Source organism: Procambarus clarkii, chromosome 89, assembly GCF_040958095.1.
Source record: "Procambarus clarkii isolate CNS0578487 chromosome 89, FALCON_Pclarkii_2.0, whole genome shotgun sequence".
Classification (NCBI taxonomy): domain Eukaryota; kingdom Metazoa; phylum Arthropoda; class Malacostraca; order Decapoda; family Cambaridae; genus Procambarus; species Procambarus clarkii.
The window spans coordinates 6,060,486-6,083,289 of NC_091238.1; the positions used below are offsets into that span (position 1 = coordinate 6,060,486).

The 22,804-nt window shown below is 49.2% G+C and overlaps 1 protein-coding gene across 1 annotated transcript in view; it reads left to right on the top strand.

Annotated features, from left to right (window-relative positions):
* The window catches only part of LOC123773433 (tumor protein p53-inducible protein 11), a 74,776-nt gene that overhangs the window by 6,115 nt on the left and 45,857 nt on the right, over window positions 1–22,804 (top strand). Inside the window, exon 2 of the mRNA XM_069317860.1 lies at window positions 21,757–22,630. Within this exon, the coding sequence (XP_069173961.1) occupies window positions 22,602–22,630 (29 nt within the window). The 5' untranslated portion in view covers window positions 21,757–22,601. The remainder of the gene's footprint in view (window positions 1–21,756; window positions 22,631–22,804) is intronic.

The window sequence follows — 22,804 nt, forward strand, 5'->3', positions numbered from 1 at the left end:
TCTGGCTACCTACCTTACCACACCTAGACAGCGGCTTGTTTGATGGTTACAACACAGTCAGCCGTCTGCAATGATCAGCTTAGCAGAAGCGAGGTCACCTCACACGACCTGACCTCTACTCGACCCGTGAACACTACCAGAAAGGGGTCACTGTGTGACTGAACTCTCCTCGTATGTCTAATATTAAATTAGACATATTTATGGTGTTACACGGCCTGGCGTCGACCGGTCTGGCGTCGACGGGCCTCCTGTCGACCGGCCTGGCGTCGTCCGGTCTGGCGTCGTCCGGTCTGGTGTCGACCGGCCTGGCGTCGTCCGGTCTGGTGTCGACCGGCCTGGCGTCGACGGGCCTCCTGTCGTCCGGTCTGGCGTCGTCCGGTCTGGCGTCGTCCGGTCTGGCGTCTACCGGCCTGGCGTCGTCCGGCCTGGCGTCGTCCGGCCTGGCGTCGTCCGGTCTGGCGTCTACCGGCCTGGCGTCGTCCGGTCTGGCGTCTACCGGCCTGGCGTCGACCGGTCTGGCGTCGACCGGTCTGGCGTCGACCGGCCTGGCGTCGACCGGCCTGGCGTCGTCCGGCCTGGCGTCGACCGGCCTGGCGTCGTCCGGCCTGGCGTCGACCGGTCTGGCGTCGACCGGCCTGGCGTCGACCGGCCTGGCGTCGACCGGCCTGGCGTCGACCGGTCTGGCGTCGTCCGTCACCCCCGCGCGCAACGGCTCGTGTCGACCACTCAGGGAGAGGCATAGAAAACGTCGCATTTTTAACGATTCCGTAAACAATTACACGTGTTAAGACAGAAGACGACTTGACCTTGACGCATGGCTGACACTGTCGCCAGGCTGACACTGTCGCCAGGCTGACACTGGCGCCAGGCTGACACTGACGCCAGGGAGGTTTCTCCCGGACTCGAGGCGCCGGAGCCTCTCTCCCGGTTGTCAGCTCATTATAATATTGGGAACCGGATCGTTATGATTCTATTTGATATTAAATTCCCTGTCGTGAGTTATAACACAACGTGTTATAGCTCACGACAAATCTATATTTGTAAATTAGCACGTCTGTCAGCCTGTCTGTTCGAGGCCAGACGCTTGGGGGTAGTTTCGCCCAACTTTGCACAGTGATTCGCGTAGGGAACGTGCCTAACATGGTCGGATCGGGGTCGCCTGACTTTAAGAGGGAACAACATACCACTCTCACATACTAACTCGAAGTGATGAAGGGAGTTGAGGAAGGTCCTGGCCCGTGGTGGTCGAGGATAAGGTCACCAGTAAGGGGCTCCTGGGCCCCATGACCGGGCCCCGACCGGCGTCCGTCTCGGGGAGCCAGTGACGGCCAGTGACGTATGAGGAGAAAGCGCCAGGCCATCACAGCTACATAGCAGTGGGAAGGGACCAAGATATGGGAAGGAGGGAAGGAATGGTCCGTTGACTCCGGCTATACGCCAGCTCCAAGCATGCGTCACATCCAGGCATATCTAAATGTTGCTCTACTGTAGTGGGTTGAGGGTTGAGATGTATTGACCTAGTTGTGGTGGCGGGGGTTGAGCTCTGCTCTTTCGGCCCCGCCTCTCAACTGTCAATCAACTGGTACTTACTGCTAACTATTTTTTTCCACACACACACACACACACACACACACACACACACACACACACACACACACACACACACACACACACACACACACACACACACAGTGTTGACATAGTCGTCTTTGGGAGGGAATTATGCTGGAAATTTTTCGTTTTCCTTGAGGGCGATGTAAGTGTTTTCCCCAGCAGTAATACCTCTCCAAGACCCCGTCTGCCACAGCTCCTTGACCTGGCCACGGTGGAGGTGGTGGTACTCACCTAACACCACCTACAGGGAGGCGGGGCGTAGCTCTTCGCCACCCGCCACCTGGCCTGGTACATCCAACCTGTCCTCCTACAAAGAACGTCGCTTTTCGCACGTATGCGTTACGTAAGGCCAAAAATTGTCGTACTAGAAAATGGAAGCGACTGGCGAAAGTGACGTTCTGTTCCGTTTTCTGTTGTGGGTCTTCTGGCAGGTTAGGAGAGGACACTTTACACTGACCGTTTAATTGACTTTGGGAGACCTTAGGAGGATTGGCTAGTGGTCCCTGTGTGTTGTGAAGTTTTCTTTTTGTTTGAGTTCTTTGAGGTTCTTCTCTTGGAGGTGGTTGGTGGGGTAATACTCACCTAGTTGTACTAACGTGGGGGTTGAGCTTCGGCTCTTTGGTCCCGCCTCTCAGCTGTCAATCTACTAGTGTACAGATTCCTGAGCATCTCGAGCTCTATCATATCTACATTTGAGACTGTGTATGGAGACGAGATAAAGCACCTAAATTATTGGGATCGTCTCAAAGCTCTCCAAATGTACTCACTAGAAAGGAGACGAGAGAGATACCAAATAATATACACATGGAAAATACTGGAGGGCCAGGTCCCTAGTCTACACAGTAAAATAATAACGTACTGGAGTGAACGATATGGAAGAAAATGCAGAATAGAACCAGTGAAGAGCAGAGGTGCCATAGGCACAATCAGAGAACACTGTATAAACATCAGAGGTCCGCGGTTGTTCAACACCCTCCTAGCGAGCATAAGAAATTTTGCCGGAACAACCTTAGACATCTTCAAGAGAAAACTAGATAGTTTTCTTCAAGGCGTGCCGAACCAACCGGGCTGCGGTGGGTATGTGGGCCTGCGGGCCGCTCCAAGCAACAGCCTGGTGGACCAAGCTCTCACAGGTCAAGTCTGGCCACGGGCCGGGCTTGGGGACTAGAAAAGCTCCCAGAACCCCATCAAGCAGGAGTCAGCCTCCACCACATCACTTCGTAGTGCATTCCACTTACTAACTACTCTGACACTGATAAAGTTTTTTTCTATTGTCTCTGTGGCTCATTTGGGTACTCAGCTTCCACCTGGGTGTCGTTGTGCGTGTACCACCCTTGTACAATAGTCCATCCTTGTCTACCCTGTCAATTCCCCTGGGAATTTTGTATGTGGTGATCATGTCTCCCCGAGCTCTTATGTCTTCCAGTGACGTGAGGTGCAGTTCACGCAGCCTTTCCTCGTAACTCATATCTCTTATAATGTGGTGGTAGTGTGGTGGTGGTGATGATAGATGTGATAGGTGGTGGTAGTGTGGTGGTGGTAGTGTGGGGGTGGTGGTGGTAGTGTGGTGGTGGTGGTGGTAGTGTGGTGATAGAGGTGATAGGTGGTGGTAGTGTGGTGGTAGTGTGGTGGTGGTGGTGATGATAGATGTGATAGGTGGTGGTAGTGTGGTGGTGGTGTTGGTAGTGTGGTGGTGGTAGTGTGGTGGTGGTGGTGGTGGTGGTGGTAGTGTGGTGGTGGTAGGCAAGGTGCATGATGTTCCTGTTTATTCTTTGTGTAAACCTGAGTGTGTATAGCGCCCTCACACCCCGGGTCTCCTGGACCTGCGGATTATGTGGACCTGCGGGGCGCTCCAAGCAACAACCTGTTGGACCAAGTTATCACAAGTTGAGCCTGGCCTCAGGCCGGGCTCGGAGAGTAAAAAAAACTCCTGAAACACACTTCAGGTATGTTCCAGGTTCTCTCGACTAGATTAATAATCATTACACTGGGTGACCTTCCAAGGTGTGGGTGCTTACTTAGTTGTGCTGGCGGGGGTTGAGCTCTGGCTCTTTGGTTCCGCCTCAGTTCTGGCTGAAGTCAACATAGGTGTTGGGCCAAAGCTGAAAAGCAAGTGTAGTCCCACACCAACTGTCTACCATTCTTCCAGGGGTTCACCGTGATCCCGTCTGGGCGACCGACAGGCTCATCAGAGTTGCGGGGCATTAGGTAGCAGGGCTCTCTCTCTGCTGGACAACCGGCTGTGGTAAGGCTTCTCATAAAATATATATATATATATATATATATATATATATATATATATATATATATATATATATATATATATATATATATATATATATATAATTTAAGTTACTGAGTTGATAATGGCACTTACAAAGCCTCTTAGATTAGGCTCTATACTCAACATGCATGGTTGCACGTGCCTGAGTGCACACACACACCCTTCACACACACGTGGTGCACTGCACTCAGCTTGTGGGTGCTCTGTTGTCATTGTGGACGAGGCACTCGTGCTTAAAGAGGTATCTAGGCTTGCTATTGGTGGAGCCCTGGGAGAGGCAGGCAGTGGCTGCCTGGTGAGGTGCCACAGGGAGGCAACCCTTGTCCTGGCAACACAACTGACTGCACCAGCGCAACACTCCCTACGGTTCAGTTATGCAACTTAGCAATTATTGTGTTATATATATTGCTGTGTATTGATAGCAGCCATTGATATCTTTTTGGTTGGTTGGGGGGGAAGGGTGATAAAGATGGCGGAGAAGCACAGGAGAAGTTGTGTGGTTGAATATAGTGAGAGTTATGATAGCCAGGCTTTTGCTGACAGGATATCAGTCAATAACCATGTTTTCAAACCAGTATTTACCCAGGTCTTTAATTATCTAAACGTTCTCAATTTGGGGGCTTTATAGATAGGTATTTTAAGAGTGGTGACGCAGCCCACTACGCTCCCAATGGCGGTGTGTTGATTATACACTCTTTAGCACGTAAATTGGGGGAGCGGGGTTAGCCCCCCCTCCTCTCTCTCTCTCTCTCTCTCTCTCTCTCTCTCTCTCTCTCTCTCTCTCTCTCTCTCTCTCTCTCTCTCTCTCTCTCTCTCTCTCTCTCTCTCTCTCTCTCCCCCCCTCCCCCTCCCTCCCTCCTACCCCCCCCCACAACCTTCCCATACTCCCGGGGCCATGAAGAATGTGATGTTTACATGCGGGCGTGCAGGCGCGTGCGGGGCAGGAGCGCGCACTCTGAGCGGGCAAGTAGTGTACCGTCATCAGAGACCAGTTGGTTTATTTGTTGAATTAATTTTGGCGTCCACGTGTGCGTCAAGAGCCAGCGCTGCAGGATGTGTGCTTGGTCTGATGGCGGTGGTGATGCGGTCGTTGTTCGTGGGACATTAATTAGTGTTTAAATGGTCTGTCTCAGTGGTGAGGCAGGTGGGTGAGTGGTCCAGTCATTATAGGTTGCGGGTGATGGTTGGGTAGTTAGTAAGGGGGAGGGGGGAGCGTACAGGGGCAGGTGGGGACCAAGCACCACATCCCAACCCTTGGATAACAAGTAGAAGCGACGCGAGCTGTGACGTAATCATTCCCTCGCCTGCTCATTGGTCGCTTCAGCCGAACTACATAATAGTGTCAGTCGTTAGCTGCCCATAATATCAACCACTGTAGTTAAGAACTGTCAAAGGCTGGCAGACCCCTCACTCACACGCGAGACATGATCACTCCTGTAACTACCGCTGGACCAGGCTGTGTCAAGCCAAACCTGTACATCATTCCTCAGTCACGGCGACATTGTTGGCTTATATTAACCGGTGTGTGAACTAAGCACTACTAAGTTGTTTGTAACTGTAACAACCTTGGGTTGTGACGCTTCCAACCTCTTAAACTGGTTAACGATTGTAAGCAAAGCTGCCATGATTGTTGAAAGATATATGGGTTTCGTAAGTGTTTGCATAAGTGGTTGATGAGTTCTGACCCTGAACTTTGAAGTACCAGAGATTTTCCAATGCACTTCGCCCATACTTGTGGAATTTCATATTATTATTATTATTATTAAATTCAATAAAAATGACAAAAAACACCGTCACTGGGCTTAAACATCATCTGGAGACGGAACCTGTATGATCCACCCGCTCTTTCAATTTGCAACTCCGTAAAAACTCTAAATGGTTATCACGGCACACTTTAAACAGCATAGATAACGCCACTCCACAAAGGAGGTAATAAAGCAGAAGCAAACATTTTAGACTGATAGCACTCACATCACTCACACAAATCTTTGAAAGAATGGTAAGAAGTTAAGATCACAAAACAAGGAGTCAGCATCTATGTAACCTGAGACAACACAGGTTCAGAACAGGACACTCCTGCCTCTTCCAATCACCAGACCGCTATGACTTGGTCGTAGTGTAATGGACACATATTTCATGAGGTGTGTCCAGGTGTTGTTACACATGAAATTCGTATAAAAGGAATTACTGTTGAAATAGGAAGGTGAGCTTTAATTTTCCAACGAACAGAACCCAGAGAGTAATAGCGAACAAATGAAGTGCGGATCATTCCCTGTGAACAGCTCCCTTGCCCAGAGTACTGTGCTGCTACAGTCCTCTTGTTCATCCTCATATCAGATATGGTCATCCCCTGCAGCTGACGCTACGATTGTCATGAGAGTAGACACAACAGAGGACACAGAGGGTTCATCCTCATATCAGATATGGTCATCCCTTGCAGCTGACGCTACGATTGTCATGAGAGTAGACACAACAGAGGACACAGAGGGTTCATCCTCATATCAGATATGGTCATCCCTTGCAGCTGACGCTACGATTGTCATGAGAGTAGACACAACAGAGGACACAGAGGGTTCATCCTCATATCAGACATGGACATCCCCTGCAGCTGACGCTACGATTGTCATGAGAGTAGACACAACAGAGGACACAGAGGAACAAATCCACGAGGACTGTGACGAGGATTAATGCAGTGTCTGGGATGCTCCCGGACGCAGGTTCGAATCCTCGTCACGGCCCTTGTGGATTTGCTAAGCAATTTTAGCACTGGAGCGAAGGATATGGTAGGAAATGCAGAACAGAACCAGTGAAGAGTCGAGGTGTCATAGGCATGACCAGAGAACACTGTGCACATCAGAGGTCCTCAGTTATTCAATATCCTCCCAACATGCATAAGAAAATATTAGACACGTTCGTGCAAGTGCGTGTGGGCCTGCGGGCCGCTCCAAGCAACAGCCTGGTGGACCAAGCTCTCACACGTCAAACTTAGCTCAAGGTCGAGGTTAAAAAGTAGAGCAACTTTCACAACCTACTCGAGGTATACTCCAAGTATACCTGGCACTCTAATATCCTCGGTACCGCTGAGTTACTAGCATACCTTGCCTGGCACTCTGACGCACTCACTGCCTGAGTGCCGCCGAGTGATGAGTGGCTGGCACACCAGGTATTTACACAAGCCAGCGTGGGGTCACGCCGCTGTGTGTGTGTGTGTGTGTGTGTGTGTGTGTGTGTGTGTGTGTGTGTGTGTGTGTGTGTGTGTTCTAGCTACCTTCTTTGGAACAAACAAACTCAATATATCCGACACATACGTGAACACCACCCGAGTCAGTGTGTAGCCAACAGGCAGAAAAAAACACATCGAAAACACAAGGTTCGAAAAAAATAAGTGTTCGGAAAAAAAACAAAACGTATGTTCGGAAAAAACTAAAAATCAGGTTTTCAATGAACGTAAACAAGCGTAAACAAGCGTAAACAAGAACACGTGTTCGTGAGAGGAGCTGAACACGTTCACCACAAGAGCTCACCACGTGTCGTGATGGGCACCATTACCAGCCACGCAACGTAAACACTGATTGCTGGGGTGTGGCTGACAGGGTGTGGTCAGGCGGACCTGGAGGTGTGGAGGGCATGGTGTGCCCTTACCCCATGCCCTATGACACACTAGGGGGAGGTGGGCAGGGTATGACACATCATGACACCCCCTCCTGTCCCTCCTCCCCTAGTGTCGTGACAGTCTCCTCGTGGCACTCCTCGTGCCACACACCTGCAGGCACATGTGTCAACACACTGATGGGGTCAGTGTGACCCCATCAGTGATTGTCAGTGTCAGTTCCTTCCTGAAGTAGGCTGAGCCATGAACTTACCATCACAAATTCAGTGTTACGTAATCAGGATCTAATCCTTAACCTTACGTTATCCTGTGGGTGCTAAGGGGGGTGGGGGGATGGGAACTCTTATGAACAGTATCTAATCTTGATTAGGTGCATAGATTAGACAGTCTCGCAGGCAGAGGTCAAGGTGGTTCCCCCCCCCCCCCATCTCCCGCTCCACACATTCTGCAACTCCGCTGCTCTGATGTTGTTTCCCTCCCTAATGTACATGGTACCTGGGTGTTAGTCAGCTGTCACGGGCTGCTTCCTGGGGGTGGAGGCCTGGTCGAGGACCGGGCCGCGGGGACACTAAAAAGCCCCGAAATCATCTCAATTAACCTCAAGAAGCCCATGAACTTAGTTGCTTTGCTGCCTTGCATCCATGATTAAACCATGGATGCATTTAAACTTAATTTAAGATCTAAACTCCTTTGCATTCTGTTTTTTTTTTCCCCTTTGGACCGGGACAAACTTGTCTGGTGCCTCCTGACACTTCCGGGTGACGTAGTCCATCATGTCTTGGGCAGCCTTTCCTCTCACCTCTGCTACCCAGGGGATTTCTGTCAGAAATGTTCTTATCAGAAATGTTCTCATCTCCATGATATTTACCTTTCGGTATGCCAGCCTTTTGTTTTCTGGTCTCTTCATTAAGTAAGTTATCCATATTTTCACCAGACACTCAAACTTCAAAGGCCTCGCGGCTGAGTGGATAGCGCTCGTGAGTCGTAGTCGTAGAGGTTCGATTCCCGGCCGAGGCAGAAACAAATGGGCAGAGTTTCTTTCACCCCTGATTCCTCTGTTCCCCTAGCAGTAAATAGGTACCTGGGAGTTGGACAGCTGCTCCCTAGTGGTGTATGTGTGTGTGTGTGTGTTTGCGTGTGTTAAAATAGAAATATATGTAGTAGACATAACAGGGGGGGGAAATAGATTGATTTGAAAGGCGGGGTCCAAGAGCTAATAGCTCGATTCTGAAGGCACAAAGAGTATATACACTGTGACCACTCACTCTCACGGGGGCCTCGAAGATGAGGTCCCCCTTGTCTGAATCTTTCAAGGAGAATACCAGGTCAAGTGTAGCTGCTTGGTCCGCGCCTCTCGTTCCTGTGAGGTCTCTTGACATGTTGGCTTGTCCCGCCTGTAAGTGGTTGTAACCGGAGGAGTGTGGCACTGTGTTGTGTGGTTGACAGGTAGGAGTATTCCTTCCTGGACAGATAGGTTTGGCACCCTTGCAGACGGGCATGGCACTCTGGTGACAGGCATGGCACTCTGGTGACAGGCATGGCACTCTGGTGACAGGCATGACACTCTGGTGACAGACGGGGCATGGCACTCTGGTGACAGACGGGGCATGGCACTCTGGTGACAGACGGGGCATGGCACTCTGGTGACAGACGGGGCATGGCACTCTGGTGACAGACGGGGCATGGCACTCTGGTGACAGACGGGGCATGGCACTCTCGTGACAGACGGGCATGGCACTCCAGGCTTGGCACTTCCGTGCCTCGACACACTAACTATCAAAGAGACCATCATCATCTTGGAGATAACGACCGACGCCGCCAACATGTTTCCTGTTGACCTTTGTCGCCACACTCAAGACTAGGGCGGGGAATAACACTGTACTCTCCTAATTGTGCCCTCGGGGGTTGAGCTCTGGCTCTATGGTCCCGCCTCTCAATTCTCAGTCAACTGGTGTACAGGTTCCTGAGCCTACTGGGCTCTATCATATCTACATTTGAAACTGTGTATGGAGTCAGCCTCCACCACATCACTTCCTAATGCATTCCATTTGTTAACTACTCTGACACTGAAAAGTTCTTTCTATTGTCTCTGTGGCTCATTTGGGTACTCTGCTTCCACCTGTGTACCCTTGTTTACCACACGTGTTAAATAATCTACCCTGTTAATTCCCCTGAGAATTCTGCATGTGGTGATCATATCTCCGCAAACTCTTCTGTCTTCCAGCGACGTGAGTTGCAGTTCACGCAACCTTAGTGGCTTGTACTTAATCACCTCGCGACGTGATAGACGAGTCACCTTCGCCCTCCTTAAGACGGAGGGGGGCGGCACCCCCTGCAACACTGCATGTGAGACAAAACATCAACATTTCCCTTATGGCAAAAGGAGAAATACTTGGAGTGACTCTGTGTAAAGTATGTGTTATGTTAAGGTCTCACTCCCTCACCCGTGATGTTCTTAAGTGCCCGCTGATTAATGTATATAGGAACACTGAGATAAGGACTGTTCCTGAACAAATAGCCTGGATGTGTTGCAACGGAAAGATTGATGATATTCTGGAGAGATATAAGAAATTTACACCAAGATTGCAACCTTTTGTTGAATTGTCTGAATGTCTATTGCACATGTGATTTTAAAATCTCTGTTGTGAAGCACCAGCCCTCTGTTGTGAGGCTCCAGCCTCCTGTTGTGAGGCTCCAGCCCCCTGTTGTGAAGCTCCAGCCCCCTGTTGTGAGGCTCCAGCCTCCTGTTGTGAGGCTCCAGCCCCCTGTTGTGAGGCTCCAGCCCCCTGTTGTGAGGCTCCAGCCTCCTGTTGTGAGGCTCCAGCCCCCTGTTGTGAGGCTCCAGCCCCCTGTTGTGAGGCTCCAGCCCCCTGTTGTGAGGCTCCAGCCCCCCTGTTGTGAGGCTCCAGCCCCCTGTTGTGAGGCTCCAGCCCCCTGCTGTGAGGCTCCAGCCCCCTGTTGTGAGGCTCCAGCCCCCTGTTGTGAGGCTCCAGCCCCCTGTTGTGAGGCTCCAGCCCTCTGTTGTGAAGCACCAGCCCCCTGTTGTGAGGCTCCAGCCCTCTGTTGTGAAGCACCAGCCCCCTGTTGTGAGGCTCCAGCCCTCTGTTGTGAGGCTCCAGCCCTCTGTTGAAGCACCAGCCCCCTGTTGTGAGGCTCCAGCCCTCTGTTGTGAGGCTCCAGCCCTCTGTTGTGAAGCACCAGCCCCCTGTTGTGAGGCTCCAGCCCTCTGTTGTGAAGCACCAGCCCCCTGTTGTGAGGCTCCAGCCCTCTGTTGTGAGGCTCCAGCCCTCTGTTGTGAAGCACCAGCCCTCTGTTGTGAGGCTCCAGCCCTCTGTTGTGAAGCACCAGCCCCCTGTTGTGAGGCTCCAGCCCTCTGTTGTGAGGCTCCAGCCCTCTGTTGTGAAGCACCAGCTCCTAATCCAACAAGTGGGCGGGTTGACACCTGTCAGGTAACTGACAAGAGCCTACGTCACCCAGATGGTCGTGGCTGACACTAAGAGACTCCATCACCCCCAGTCTCCCTCACACACACACGCGCGCACACACACACACACACACACACACACTCACACCACACACACACACACTCACAAACACACACGTGTCGATAGCCTCACCCTTCACATCCAAACATCAGCTCGGAGCCAACAACTGATGCCCCAAACTCGTCTCCCATTTCTCATAAAATACGACACATTTAACAATATATATATTCATCTTACTGTCACTATAACAATATTAATTTATCATCACTATAAATGTCCTCGTGGCACGTTGACATTGCAACAAGTGACAGGGTCAACAACCCAGCGGAGTTTCTTTATAGAGAAGCTTGCTCTGACATCACGCGAACAGCTGTTTCAGGTAAACATTGCATCGATCAGCTGTTTCATGTAAATATTGCCTCGAACAGCTGTTTCATGTAAACATTCCCTCAGTGGGGGTAAACCTTCGGAATTGTGTAAACAAATCAGATCGATTTTGATGGGGCTTGAATAAATATATATTTTCTGTTAGACTGTAGGTTTTGTGGAGATTTGTAGCGAAAATATGACGCACCAGGTGGCCTGGCCTGTGTGGGTCCACCAGCTGGCCTGGGCTGGGTGGGTCCACCAGCTGGCCTGGGCTGGGTGGGTCCACCAGCTGGCCTGGGCTGGGTGGGTCCACCAGCTGGCCTGGGCTGGCTGGGTGGGTCCACCAGCTGGCCTGGGCTGGGTGGGTCCACCAGCTGCGCCGAAAATATCTTAAATCCTTCTGCCTTATCTTAGAAGGTGGTGGAACAGGTGGGTGTGAGGAAGGGAATGGTGAGAGGGGTGAAGAATGTATGGGTGTATGCTGTTCAGTATTCACATATATATATATATATATATATATATATATATATATATATATATATATATATATATATAATATTGCTGCCCAAGCTGTTTTGTTGTGGGGAAACATGATCTTGTGCGTGTAAATACAGTTTATACGGTAGTGGTGATGGGCGACATACTGACCTCCTTTCACCCGTCAAATACTGTTAATTAAATGTAATGTTTAATATAAATTAACTAACATAAAGATATACTTTATGGGAGATCGCAGATAACAAATAACGTAAGTGTAAGCAGAAAATCATATTTATACAATTTTAAAGCTAAAAACTTGATCTTGAGCCAGATATAACTTGAAATTGGAGACGTTTGTGCAGTGTCAGTAATAATTGATTGTGGGACGTGGATCACCCTGATGCATATAGCACTGTGTGTTTGTCGTGTGAGAGTTGTTGACGTGTGCCCTGACATGTGCCAGTGTGACACATGTGCTGCCATCCTTATTGTGCTGTGTGTGCCTCTGCTGGGGCAGTTAGGCTCTTGTTTTAGAGTCAGCTACCGGGAACGTAGCACGGGCTATGGTGAGCCCGTGGTGGACTTACCTGGCACAGGAGCGGGGCTGTGTTGTTGGAGATACGTCCATGCCCTGGGCCCCTCTCTTCAGAAGTGGTATGTGGCCCTTCAGTGTGTACTGTATTTGAGGCCTTCTCTCTCCCATTGCTGTCCTAGTAACCTTGCATTTACCTAGGTTAAAGTCTAGTAGCCATTGCTCAGATCATCGCTGGAGACTGTATTGTAGTCGTCAGTTCTCATCCTCATCAGTTGATTAGCATCGTGAGCAAACGTTGATACGAATGATTAACTTCCGTTAGAGGGTAGTTTGGGCACTTGTTTCCGTCCCAGTAATTACACCTGCGAACACGTCATGAACGAGAAGCTGTTGGCTTCAGCGGCTGGTTACCTGACCTTGCGGTGGTTCCGGGGCTCAAGGTCCCCGCGGCCCGGTCTCTGACCAGGCCTCCCCTGGGGTTGCATGCATTTCCGTGTTAAACTTTGCCTTCCTGAGGGGAGGAAAACTCTTGACCAAAGTCGAAGGTTCCCTCGTTAATTACTCCCCGCTGGGCACCGTAATTAGGCACTTAAGGAGGAGGGTAGGCTGCTGTGTGAGGTAAAAATTGTATCTTTGTGGGTGCGTGGAGACGCGAGTTCGATCCCAACACATTGCCCCTTAATATTTCCTTTCAGAGCTACTACACGTTATTGTTGTTTTGTGGTTTGTAAGAATGTTGTTATCTTTAATGATGGGATTGAGGTGTTATACCACCAAGATCACAGTGGTCTGCACATTGCTCGAATTGTCGCACATGGGAGCCCTCACCTGCATGTGGGCTCCACAACATGGCCGGTAATGGCAGGTTCAACCACTGTAGAGAACCATGTGGCTTCCTCTGACTTATTTACTAGTACAACCGGTATCAGAAGTGTTAGGCTTAATTAAACACTTAGTGCACTCATATTAATGGTTGTAAGGTATGGTGAGTTACTGTGGCGGTTTGTCCACTCACAGGATGAGTGACGCTGCCCAATACTGTCACCATTTAGAACAAAATGAAAGACTTCCTTGATCACGTAGATATTTACCAAAGAAACAATGAAAGAGGTGCACTAATTTGCATATTAATGAGGTGGCAGGTGGCGCCAGGCGGCAGGTGGCGCCAGGCGGCAGGTGGCGCCAGGCGGCAGGTGGCGCCCGGCGGCACTTTGAAGTCGAGAGTGAAAGGAAATAGATTTAATTTGTTTAATTTCAACAGGTGAAGGTTTAACTACCTCGTTTGTGTGGAGCACCAAGGTGATTGGTGTTGTAGTTAGGCGGTTGTTAAGAGACCTGGGTGAGGAAGGTGTTGTGATGCTGCAGGTATAAGGAACAGTAGGTTGTGAGAGCCACTGAATGGTCTTGGAGTAGCTACAAGGCTGGTATAAAAAAAATGGCTACGGGACTTCAACCCAAGCAAATGTAAGGTGATGAGAAAGTAAACCTTGCCGCCAGTATACTCAGAGAGGAGGAGAACGGGCCCAGGAGTTTACACAACGTCCAACCTGCTTGCGAAAGTAAATATCAACATAATTACTTAAACAGAATATGCTTATTTAGTGAACATTAAAAGTTGCCTTCAGAAACTTAGACAAGAAGGTATTCATGGAATTGTATACTACCTACGTGAGACCAGAGTGGGAGTGTGCGGCTGAGGGCACCGAACCTCGGGGCACAAACACCTTAACTGGCAGAGAGTGGGTACTCCACTGCTCAGTCGGCTTTGTTGACACGAGTTAGTGGTGACCTTACTCTTGCCTGTATACAGACGCTGGCCAGGCCTGCCCCCGGGGGCGGACGCTGGGGGTGGGGGATCATGGCACGGGTCTCCGTGCCAGTGCCTGGGTGTGGCTCCGTGTCTGCCTCGTGAGGTGAGTGTGGTGCAGGTGACCAGGAGTGACCTACCCGCAGTAACACCCCCCCCCCATCATAGCTCCTGCCTCACCTCCCTCACCTGCTGGGCGATACCTACACACTCGCACCCAGCACTACACACTAGTACAACTGGCAGAGTACACTCACTCTCCGTCTGGCAGAGTGAGTGAGTGAGAGAGAGAGAGAGAGAGAGAGAGAGAGAGAGAGAGAGAGAGAGAGTGGGTGACAGAGAAAAAGAGGGAGGGAGGGAAGGGGGAGAAGTGTGAGAGAGGGAGAGTGTGAGAGATCATGACAAGCAAACATGGTAGGTGACGGAGAGATTATCCGTGTCGTGTATTAGTGTAGGTGGTGTGGGTGGTGTGGGTGTAGGTGGTGTGGGTGTAGGTGGTGTGGGTGTACATGCCAGCAAGCGAGGGTCGTGTTGGCTGTCAACAAACACCAACTGCTATAAGCCTGTCTCGCCAGCTGTCATATGACACCGCCTGCCTCGCTCTCCTGTCAAGCGCCACCAGCTGCCATTAGGCGCCGGCCTCTCCTGTACCCTCCCTACACCAGCTGCCTACCTCCTGTACCCTCCCTACACCAGCTGCCTACCTCCTGTACCCTCCATACACCAGCTGCCTACCTCCTGTATGAGTCTTATCTGAATACAAGGAAAAGTTGAATGGTCTTCGATTGTTTAAAAGATCATTCCACGCAAAGTCATCAAAAGATTCCGATATAATCCTAGAAGCATGGAGGGTTGATAACGTAGTCCCAGAAGCATGGAGGGTTGATAACCTAGTCCCAGAAGCATGGAGGGTTGATAACCTAGTCCCAGAAGCATGGAGGGTTGATAACCTAGTCCCAGAAGCATGGAGGGTTGATAACCTAGTCCCAGAAGCATGGAGGGTTGATAACGTAGTCCCAGAAGCATGGAGGGTTGATAACGTAGTCCCAGAAGCATGGAGGGTTGATAACGTAGTCCCAGAAGCATGGAGGGTTGATAACGTAGTCCCAGAAGCATGGAGGGTTGATAACATAGTCCCAGAAGCATGGAGGGTTGATAACCTAGTCCGAGAAGCATGGAGGGTTGATAACATAGTCCCAGAAGCATGGAGGGTTGCCAGCAAAGTTATACAAATATGGACCGCTGCGAACATTTTCCCAGAAGTATGGAAGGCTGCCAAAGTAGTCCGAAAAGTATGGAGGAATATAAACGAAAAGTATGGAGGACACACACACACACACGCGCGCACGTGCGTGGGTGCCAGAGCTCAACCCCCACAAGCACAACTAGGTGAGCACAAGCTGCTAGTCCTCTCACCAGACTCCACTGACGGGTATTTCGGCGGACAACTGACCTTTCTTAAGAGGGAAAAAAGGTTCCTTTCCCCTGGGCAGAAAGACGATCCGACCCGACTTGACTGTGTCCACCGGCTCTCTCATTCCTTACGATTTGATGCACCAAACTGATTTTTTAAAATAGTAATGGGTAGTAATTGGAAGGGTGATGGTGGGCGTTAATAGTTGTACCATTTCACTATTTTGAATTAAAATTTTAGTATTCCAAATTATTTTGGGCAGTTTTGGGGTTTGGGTTTATGTGGTGGGGTGTGTATGGAGGTTGAGTTTATTAGGCAGCGTTATTCGTGCTGTGAGTGAACAGGACAATGGCCACACTCAGCACACCCAACTCTCTCTCCTTATTTGTTCAATATATCACTGAACTATATGTTTATGAGGTCTCTCACCCTGTCCATTGAGGACAGAAGAAAATGTAAATATGCTGGTTAGCATTGTAATTGTGTGGCCACGTCTGTGGTAGAAAAATATTTTAATATATATATATATATATATATATATATATATATATATATATATATATATATATATATATATACACGGATGTTTATGTGCTTGTTTTGGTGTGTTGTGGTCATTTAGAGTTAGGAGAGTTGTGCACTTTATGTGGGAATGTTATATTGCGAGGCTGGGTTTCCGGCTGAGAGGTTCAAGCTCTTGGACTCCTGCACAATCTGCAGGAATGGGGCGTCTCGTCTCGGAGTAATGCCTGTGTACTCACCTATTTATGCTTGCAGGATCGAGCATTGACTCTTGGATCCCGCCTAATCCTGTTTGGTGTAATCTTTCTGCCATCACCCTGTCTCTCCCCTGCCACACCCCACCAGCACCCACTTCCCACCCTCCCCCCATCCACACCCTGCCCCCCCCCCCCCCACTTCACACCGTCGCCAAATATCATTACATTCACAGGTGATTTACGACCTGGAGTAAACACACACCGGCCGTGAGCACTGGAGCAAGCAAACTGTTGTGTCTCTCACTCTCCCTTTTCGTCCTGGTGGTGGGTCTTGGAGGAGTCTTCCTATGTCTTGGCGCTTTCTCCCTTCCCTTCCTACCACTACTGTCTCCCCTCCCTGTTCCATCACTATGGACCATTATGGCTCAAGCAAGTTATCTTGAGGTTATCTTGAGATGATTTCGGGGCTTAACGTCCCTGCGGCCCGGTCCTCGACCAGGCTTCTTTTGTTACCCCCCCCCTCCAGGAAGCAGCCCGTAGCAGCTGTCTAACTCCCAGGTACCTATTTACTGCTAGATGAACAGGGGCATCAAGTTAAAAGACACTCTGCCCATTTGTTTCCGCCTCCGCCGGGGATTTGAACCCGGAACCGTAGGACTACGAATACCGAGCGCCGTCCACTCAGCCGTCAGACTAGGTTACACTTGGGTATAGGATAATGTTACGATTCAGTCCTTAGAATTCGCCTTAAATCAAGTGAAGTGAAATTCTTCACCCAAAGTCAATTAATGTTTTTCATTATTGACATTTATGGGCGTTATCTGGTTATTTTTATTCAATAAAAACATAACTATTATTAAATATAATTTTAGAATATGTGGCATCATTGGGACCAACAAATTATTTATGCAAAATATTGAGGTTTTAGACGATATTAAATGTTTTTTCCATAGTTAACCCCATTTACATTCTCTTTAAATGTATAAGAAAACGTATTATTAATGGGTAACTCTTTTATATGAAATTGAGTATCTGATATAAGTATCGAAATTTAATTCAAAATGAAATTCTGTATATCAGAGGAAATTTGACCTGTATTTACCAGTGCTGTCTCGTTTTGTGTTGGCCTTAAGGCCTATCACCCTCTGGAGGGTTATTAAGGCCTATTACCCTCTGGAGGGTTATTAAGGCCTATCAATTTCTGGAGGGTTATTAAGGCCTATCAATCTCTGGAGGGTTATTAAGGCCTATTACCCTCTGGAGGGTTATTAAGGCCTATCAACCTCTGGAGGGTTATTAAGGCCTATCAACCTCTGGAGGGTTATTAAGGCCTATCAACCTCTGGAGGGTTATTAAGGCCTATCAACCTCTGGAGGGTTATTAAGGCCTATCAACCTCTGGAGGGTTATTAAGGCCTATCAACCTCTGAAGGGTTATTAAGGCCTATTACCCTCTGGAGGGTTATTAAGGCCTATCAACCTCTGGAGGGTTATTAAGGCCTATCAACCTCTGGAGGGTTATTAAGGCCTATCAATCTCTGGAGGGTTATTAAGGCCTATCAACCTCTGGAGGGTTATTAAGGCCTATCAACCTCTGGAGGGTTATTAAGGCCTATCAACCTCTGGAGGGTTATTAAGGCCTATCAACCTCTGGAGGGGTTGATAGGCCAATTCAACCAGAATTGATTTTTCAATTACCATCGACAGTGAAAAGAAACATAAGAAATATTGAGAAAATTCGTGTTAGAATTATTAATCTTACTTTTTCGGTCATATATATATATATATATATATATATATATATATATATATATATATATATATATATATATATATATATATATATATATATATTCTGGAGTGATAGGTCCCTAATTTACACAGTAAAATAACAACATACTGGAGTGAACAATATGTTCACTCCTTATTAGAGCCGGTCAAGAGCAGAGGTGCCATAGGCACAATCAGAGAACACTGAGCATCAGAGGTCCGCGGTTGTTCAACGTCCTCCCAGCAAGTATAAGAAATATTGCCGGAACAAAGTTGGAAGTCTTCAGGAAAAAGCTTGATAGATTTCTACAAGAGGTGCCCGACCAACCGGGCTGTGGTGGGTGTGTTGTCCTGCGGGCCGCTCCAAGCAACAGCCTGGTGGACCAAGCTCTTATAAGTCAAGCCTGGCCTCGGGCCGGGCTTGGGGAGTAGAACAACTCCCAGAACACCATCCAGGTACCATCCACAGGATGGGTATGGGGTGCACTTCTGCCCACAGGATGGGTATGGGGTGCACTTCTGCCCACAGGATGGGTATGGGGTGTACTCCTGCCCACAGGTTGGGTGTGGGGTGCCCCACCACCCACAGGATGGGTATGGGGTACACCACCGCCCACAGGATGGCTATGGGGTGCACCACCACCCACAGGATGGGTATGGGGTACACCACCGCCCACAGGATGGGTATGGGGTGCACCACCACCCACAGGATGGGTATGGGGTACACCACCGCCCACAGGATGGGTATGGGGTGCACCACCGCCCACAGGATGGGTATGGGGTGCACCACCGCCCACAGGATGGGTATGGGGTGCACCACCACCCACAGGATGGGTATGGGGTACACCACCGCCCACAGGATGGGTATGGGGTGCAGAGTAAATGAACTGAAGTACACCTAGAGCCTAGCCATCACGAAGGCTACACTTGGGAAGGTGTATACCGCCCTAGACCCCCAACACCTGCCTCCCTCACCTCTCCAACTCTCCTCAAACACACCCGGCGGTCAACCCTTGACAGTATTGCTTGCTCAATAACGGCAGCCGGCCGTCCGCGAGCATTGTTGAATTAAATGTTATTGACAGTGGCAAACACGGCCTCTGTGTGTGTGTGTGTGTGTGTGTGTGTGTGTGTGTGTGTGTGTGTGTGTGTGTGTGTGTGTGTGTGTGTGTGTGTGTGTGTGTGTCGACCCGTGTAGAGCGGACAGCAACAGGTGGACAATACGACGTCGCCCCTGATAGACGCGTGTGTGTCCGTGTTGTTGATCCTGTGCTCTGGTTACACACCTGCTCGCACGCGCTAGTATCACAGGTGTGTGTGTACTCACCTAGTTGTACTCACCTAGTTGTGTTTGCGGGGGTTGAGCTCTGGCTCTTTGGTCCCGCCTCTCAACCGTCAATCAACAGGTGTACAGATTCCTGAGCCTATCGGGCTCTGTCATATCTACACTTGAAACTGTGTATGGAGTCAGCCTCCACCACATCACTTCCTAATGCATTCCATTTGTCAACCACTCTGACACTAAAAAAGTTCTTTCTAATATCTCTGTGGCTCATTTGGGCACTCAGTTTCCACCTGTGTCCCCTAGTACGTGTGCCCCTTGTGTTAAATAGACTGTCTTTATCTACCCTATCAATCCCCTTCAGAATCTTGAATGTGGTGATCATGTCCCCCCTAACTCTTCTGTCTTCCAGCGAAGTGAGGTTTAATTCCCGTAGTCTCTCCTCGTAGCTCATACCTCTCAGCTCGGGTACTAGTCTGGTGGCAAACCTTTGAACCTTTTCCAGTTTAGTCTTATCCTTGACTAGATATGGACTCCATGCTGGGGCTGCATACTCCAGGATTGGCCTGACATATGTGGTATACAAAGTTCTGAATGATTCTTTACACAAGTTTCTGAATGCCGTTCGTATGTTGGCCAGCCTGGCATATGCCGCTGATGTTATCCGCTTGATATGTGCTGCAGGAGACAGGTCTGGCGTGATATCAACCCCCAAGTCTTTTTCCTTCTCTGACTCCTGAAGAATTTCCTCTCCCAGATGATACCTAGTATCTGGCCTCCTGCTCCCTACACCTATCTTCATTACATTACATTTGGTTGGGTTAAACTCTAACAACCATTTGTTCGACCATTCCTTCAGCTTGTCTAGGTCTTCTTGAAGCCTCAAAGAGTCCTCTTCTGTTTTAATCCTTCTCATAATTTTAGCATCGTCCGCAAACATTGAGAGAAATGAATCGATACCCTACGGGAATGTGTGAGTGTGTGTGTGTGTGTGTGTGTGTGTGTGTGTGTGTGTGTGTGTGTGTGTGTGTGTGTGTGTGTGTGTGTGTGTGTGTACTCACCTAGTTGTGCTTGCGGGGGTTGAGCTCTGGCTCTTTTGCCCCGCCTCTCAACCGTCAATCAACAGGTGTACAGGTTCCTGAGCCTATTGGGCTCTATCATATCTACACTTGAAACTGTGTATGGAGTCAGCCTCCACCACATCACCCCCTAATGCATTCCATTTGTCAACCACTCTGACACTAAAAAAGTTCTTTCTAATATCTCTGTGGCTCATTTGGGCACTCAGTTTCCACCTATGTCCCCTAGTGCGTGTGCCCCTTGTGTTAAACAGCCTGTCTTTATCAACCCTGTCGATTACCTTGAGGATCTTGAATGTGGTGATCATGTCCCCCCTAACTCTTCTGTCTTCCAACGAAGTGAGGTTTAATTCCCGTAGTCTCTCCTCGTAGCTCATACCTCTCAGCTCGGGTACTAGTCTGGTGGCAAACCTTTGAACCTTTTCCATTTTAGTCTTATGCTTGACTAGATATGGACTCCAATCCTGGAGTATGCGGCACCAGCATGGTCTGACATGTGTGGTATATAACGTTCTGAAAGATTCCTTACACAAGTTTCTAAAGTCCGTTCTTATGTTAGCCAACCTGGCATATGCTGCTGCTGTTATCCTCTTGATATGAGCTTCAGGGGACAGGTCTGGCGTGATATCAACCCCCAGATCTCTCTCTCGGACTCTTGAAGTATTTCCTCTCCCAAGTGATACCTTGTATCTGGTCTCCTGCTTCCTACCCCTATCTTCATTACATTACAGTTGCTTGGATTAAACTCTAACAGCCATTTGTTCGACCATTCCTGCAGCTTGTCCAGATCTTCTTGAAGCCTCAAGCTGTGTGTGTGTGTGTGTGTGTGTGTGTGTGTGTGTGTGTGTGGCCATCACTCGTTGGTGTTCCTGTTGCGTTACAATTGAACTATTCTGACATTCGAATTATTTTTCGAGTCTCGGCGTTAAAGTTGTAGATGGAGGTGGCTTCCACAACTTCTACTTTCATTACATTCCACTTGTTGACCACCCGTACAGGGTGCGAGTATTTCCATACATTCCTTACACTTAAGTGGAAGTTGGAAGCACACTTAAGTCCCCTCGTTCTACTCTTTAAATTTAAGAAACTATCCTTGTCCATCTTGCCTACATTCCCCTTAGTATCTTCTTATCATGTCCCCTATATTAGTTCTCCCCTCCAAGGGGCACCGTTCACGCCTCCACCAACCACTAACGAGGCACCTATTGAAGGGGTCCATTCATCCACCTACTAACCGGATGCCCTACTTTTGTCAAAATAAAAATCATGATATATATTTTTGGCGTGTCTGTAATCATTTGTCCTGCAGGTGAAGACGTCAGTCGAGGTGCCGTGGTCAGGACGGACCAGAGAGACCCCCAAATATGGCGTGTATGACCGGCAATTAATGTATGAAAATAAATCTCACAAGACATTCTAAGATGGGAATTGTTATACATTGCGAGGACTACTAGACATGAACATCTGCGACATAGTGTATGTGTGGTGTTGTAGTTTGTGATAAACATGCGTTAGGAATTCATGGGCAGCAGCATACATACATCCAGAGAGGTGATGGGTTACACTACCACTCTCTTAAAGTAAAAGAAAGTAGCAGGAAGTCGAGGAAAGCAACCGGAAGCCAAGGAAAGCAACAGGAAGCCGAGGAAAGCAACAGGAAGCCAAGGAAAGCAACAGGAAGCCGAGGAAAGCCACAGGAAGCCAAGGAAAGCCACAGGAAGCCAAGGAAAGCAACAGGAAGCCAAGGAAAGCAACAGGAAGCCAAGGAAAGCAACAGGAAGCCAAGGAAAGCCACAGGAAGCCAACGAAAGCCACAGGAAGCCAAGGAAAGCCACAGGAAGCCAAGGAAAGCCACAGGAAGCCAAGGAAAGCAACAGGAAGCCAAGGAAAGCAACAGGAAGCCAAGGAGAGAAACAGGAAGCCAAGGAAAGCAACAAGAAACCGAGGAAAGTAGGAGGAACTAGAGGAATTAGTGGAGTACCTGCTGTGAGAGTGAGAGAGCCACAAGGTGGACCTGGGAGCCACGAAGCCAGTTGGTTGGTGACTGGTATTGGTAGTTTCTCTCTCCTCTGACCACCACCACCACCAGCAGCACCGTCGCCGCCTTCTGCGTCACCTGTGGGGCCTCTGCTTCACCCTACTCCTTCACCAGTCATGGACCAGCAGGACGGAGGCCCTGTTTGGTGAGTGTTACAACCTACTTGATGCTGTGTGTGTGTGTGTGTGTGTGTGTGTGTGTGTGTGTGTGTGTGTGTGTGTGTGTGTGTGTGTGTGTGTGTGTGTACTAACCTAGTTGTGCTTGAGAAAGGTTGAGCTTCGACTCTTTGGTCCCGCCTCTCGACTGTCAATCAACTGGT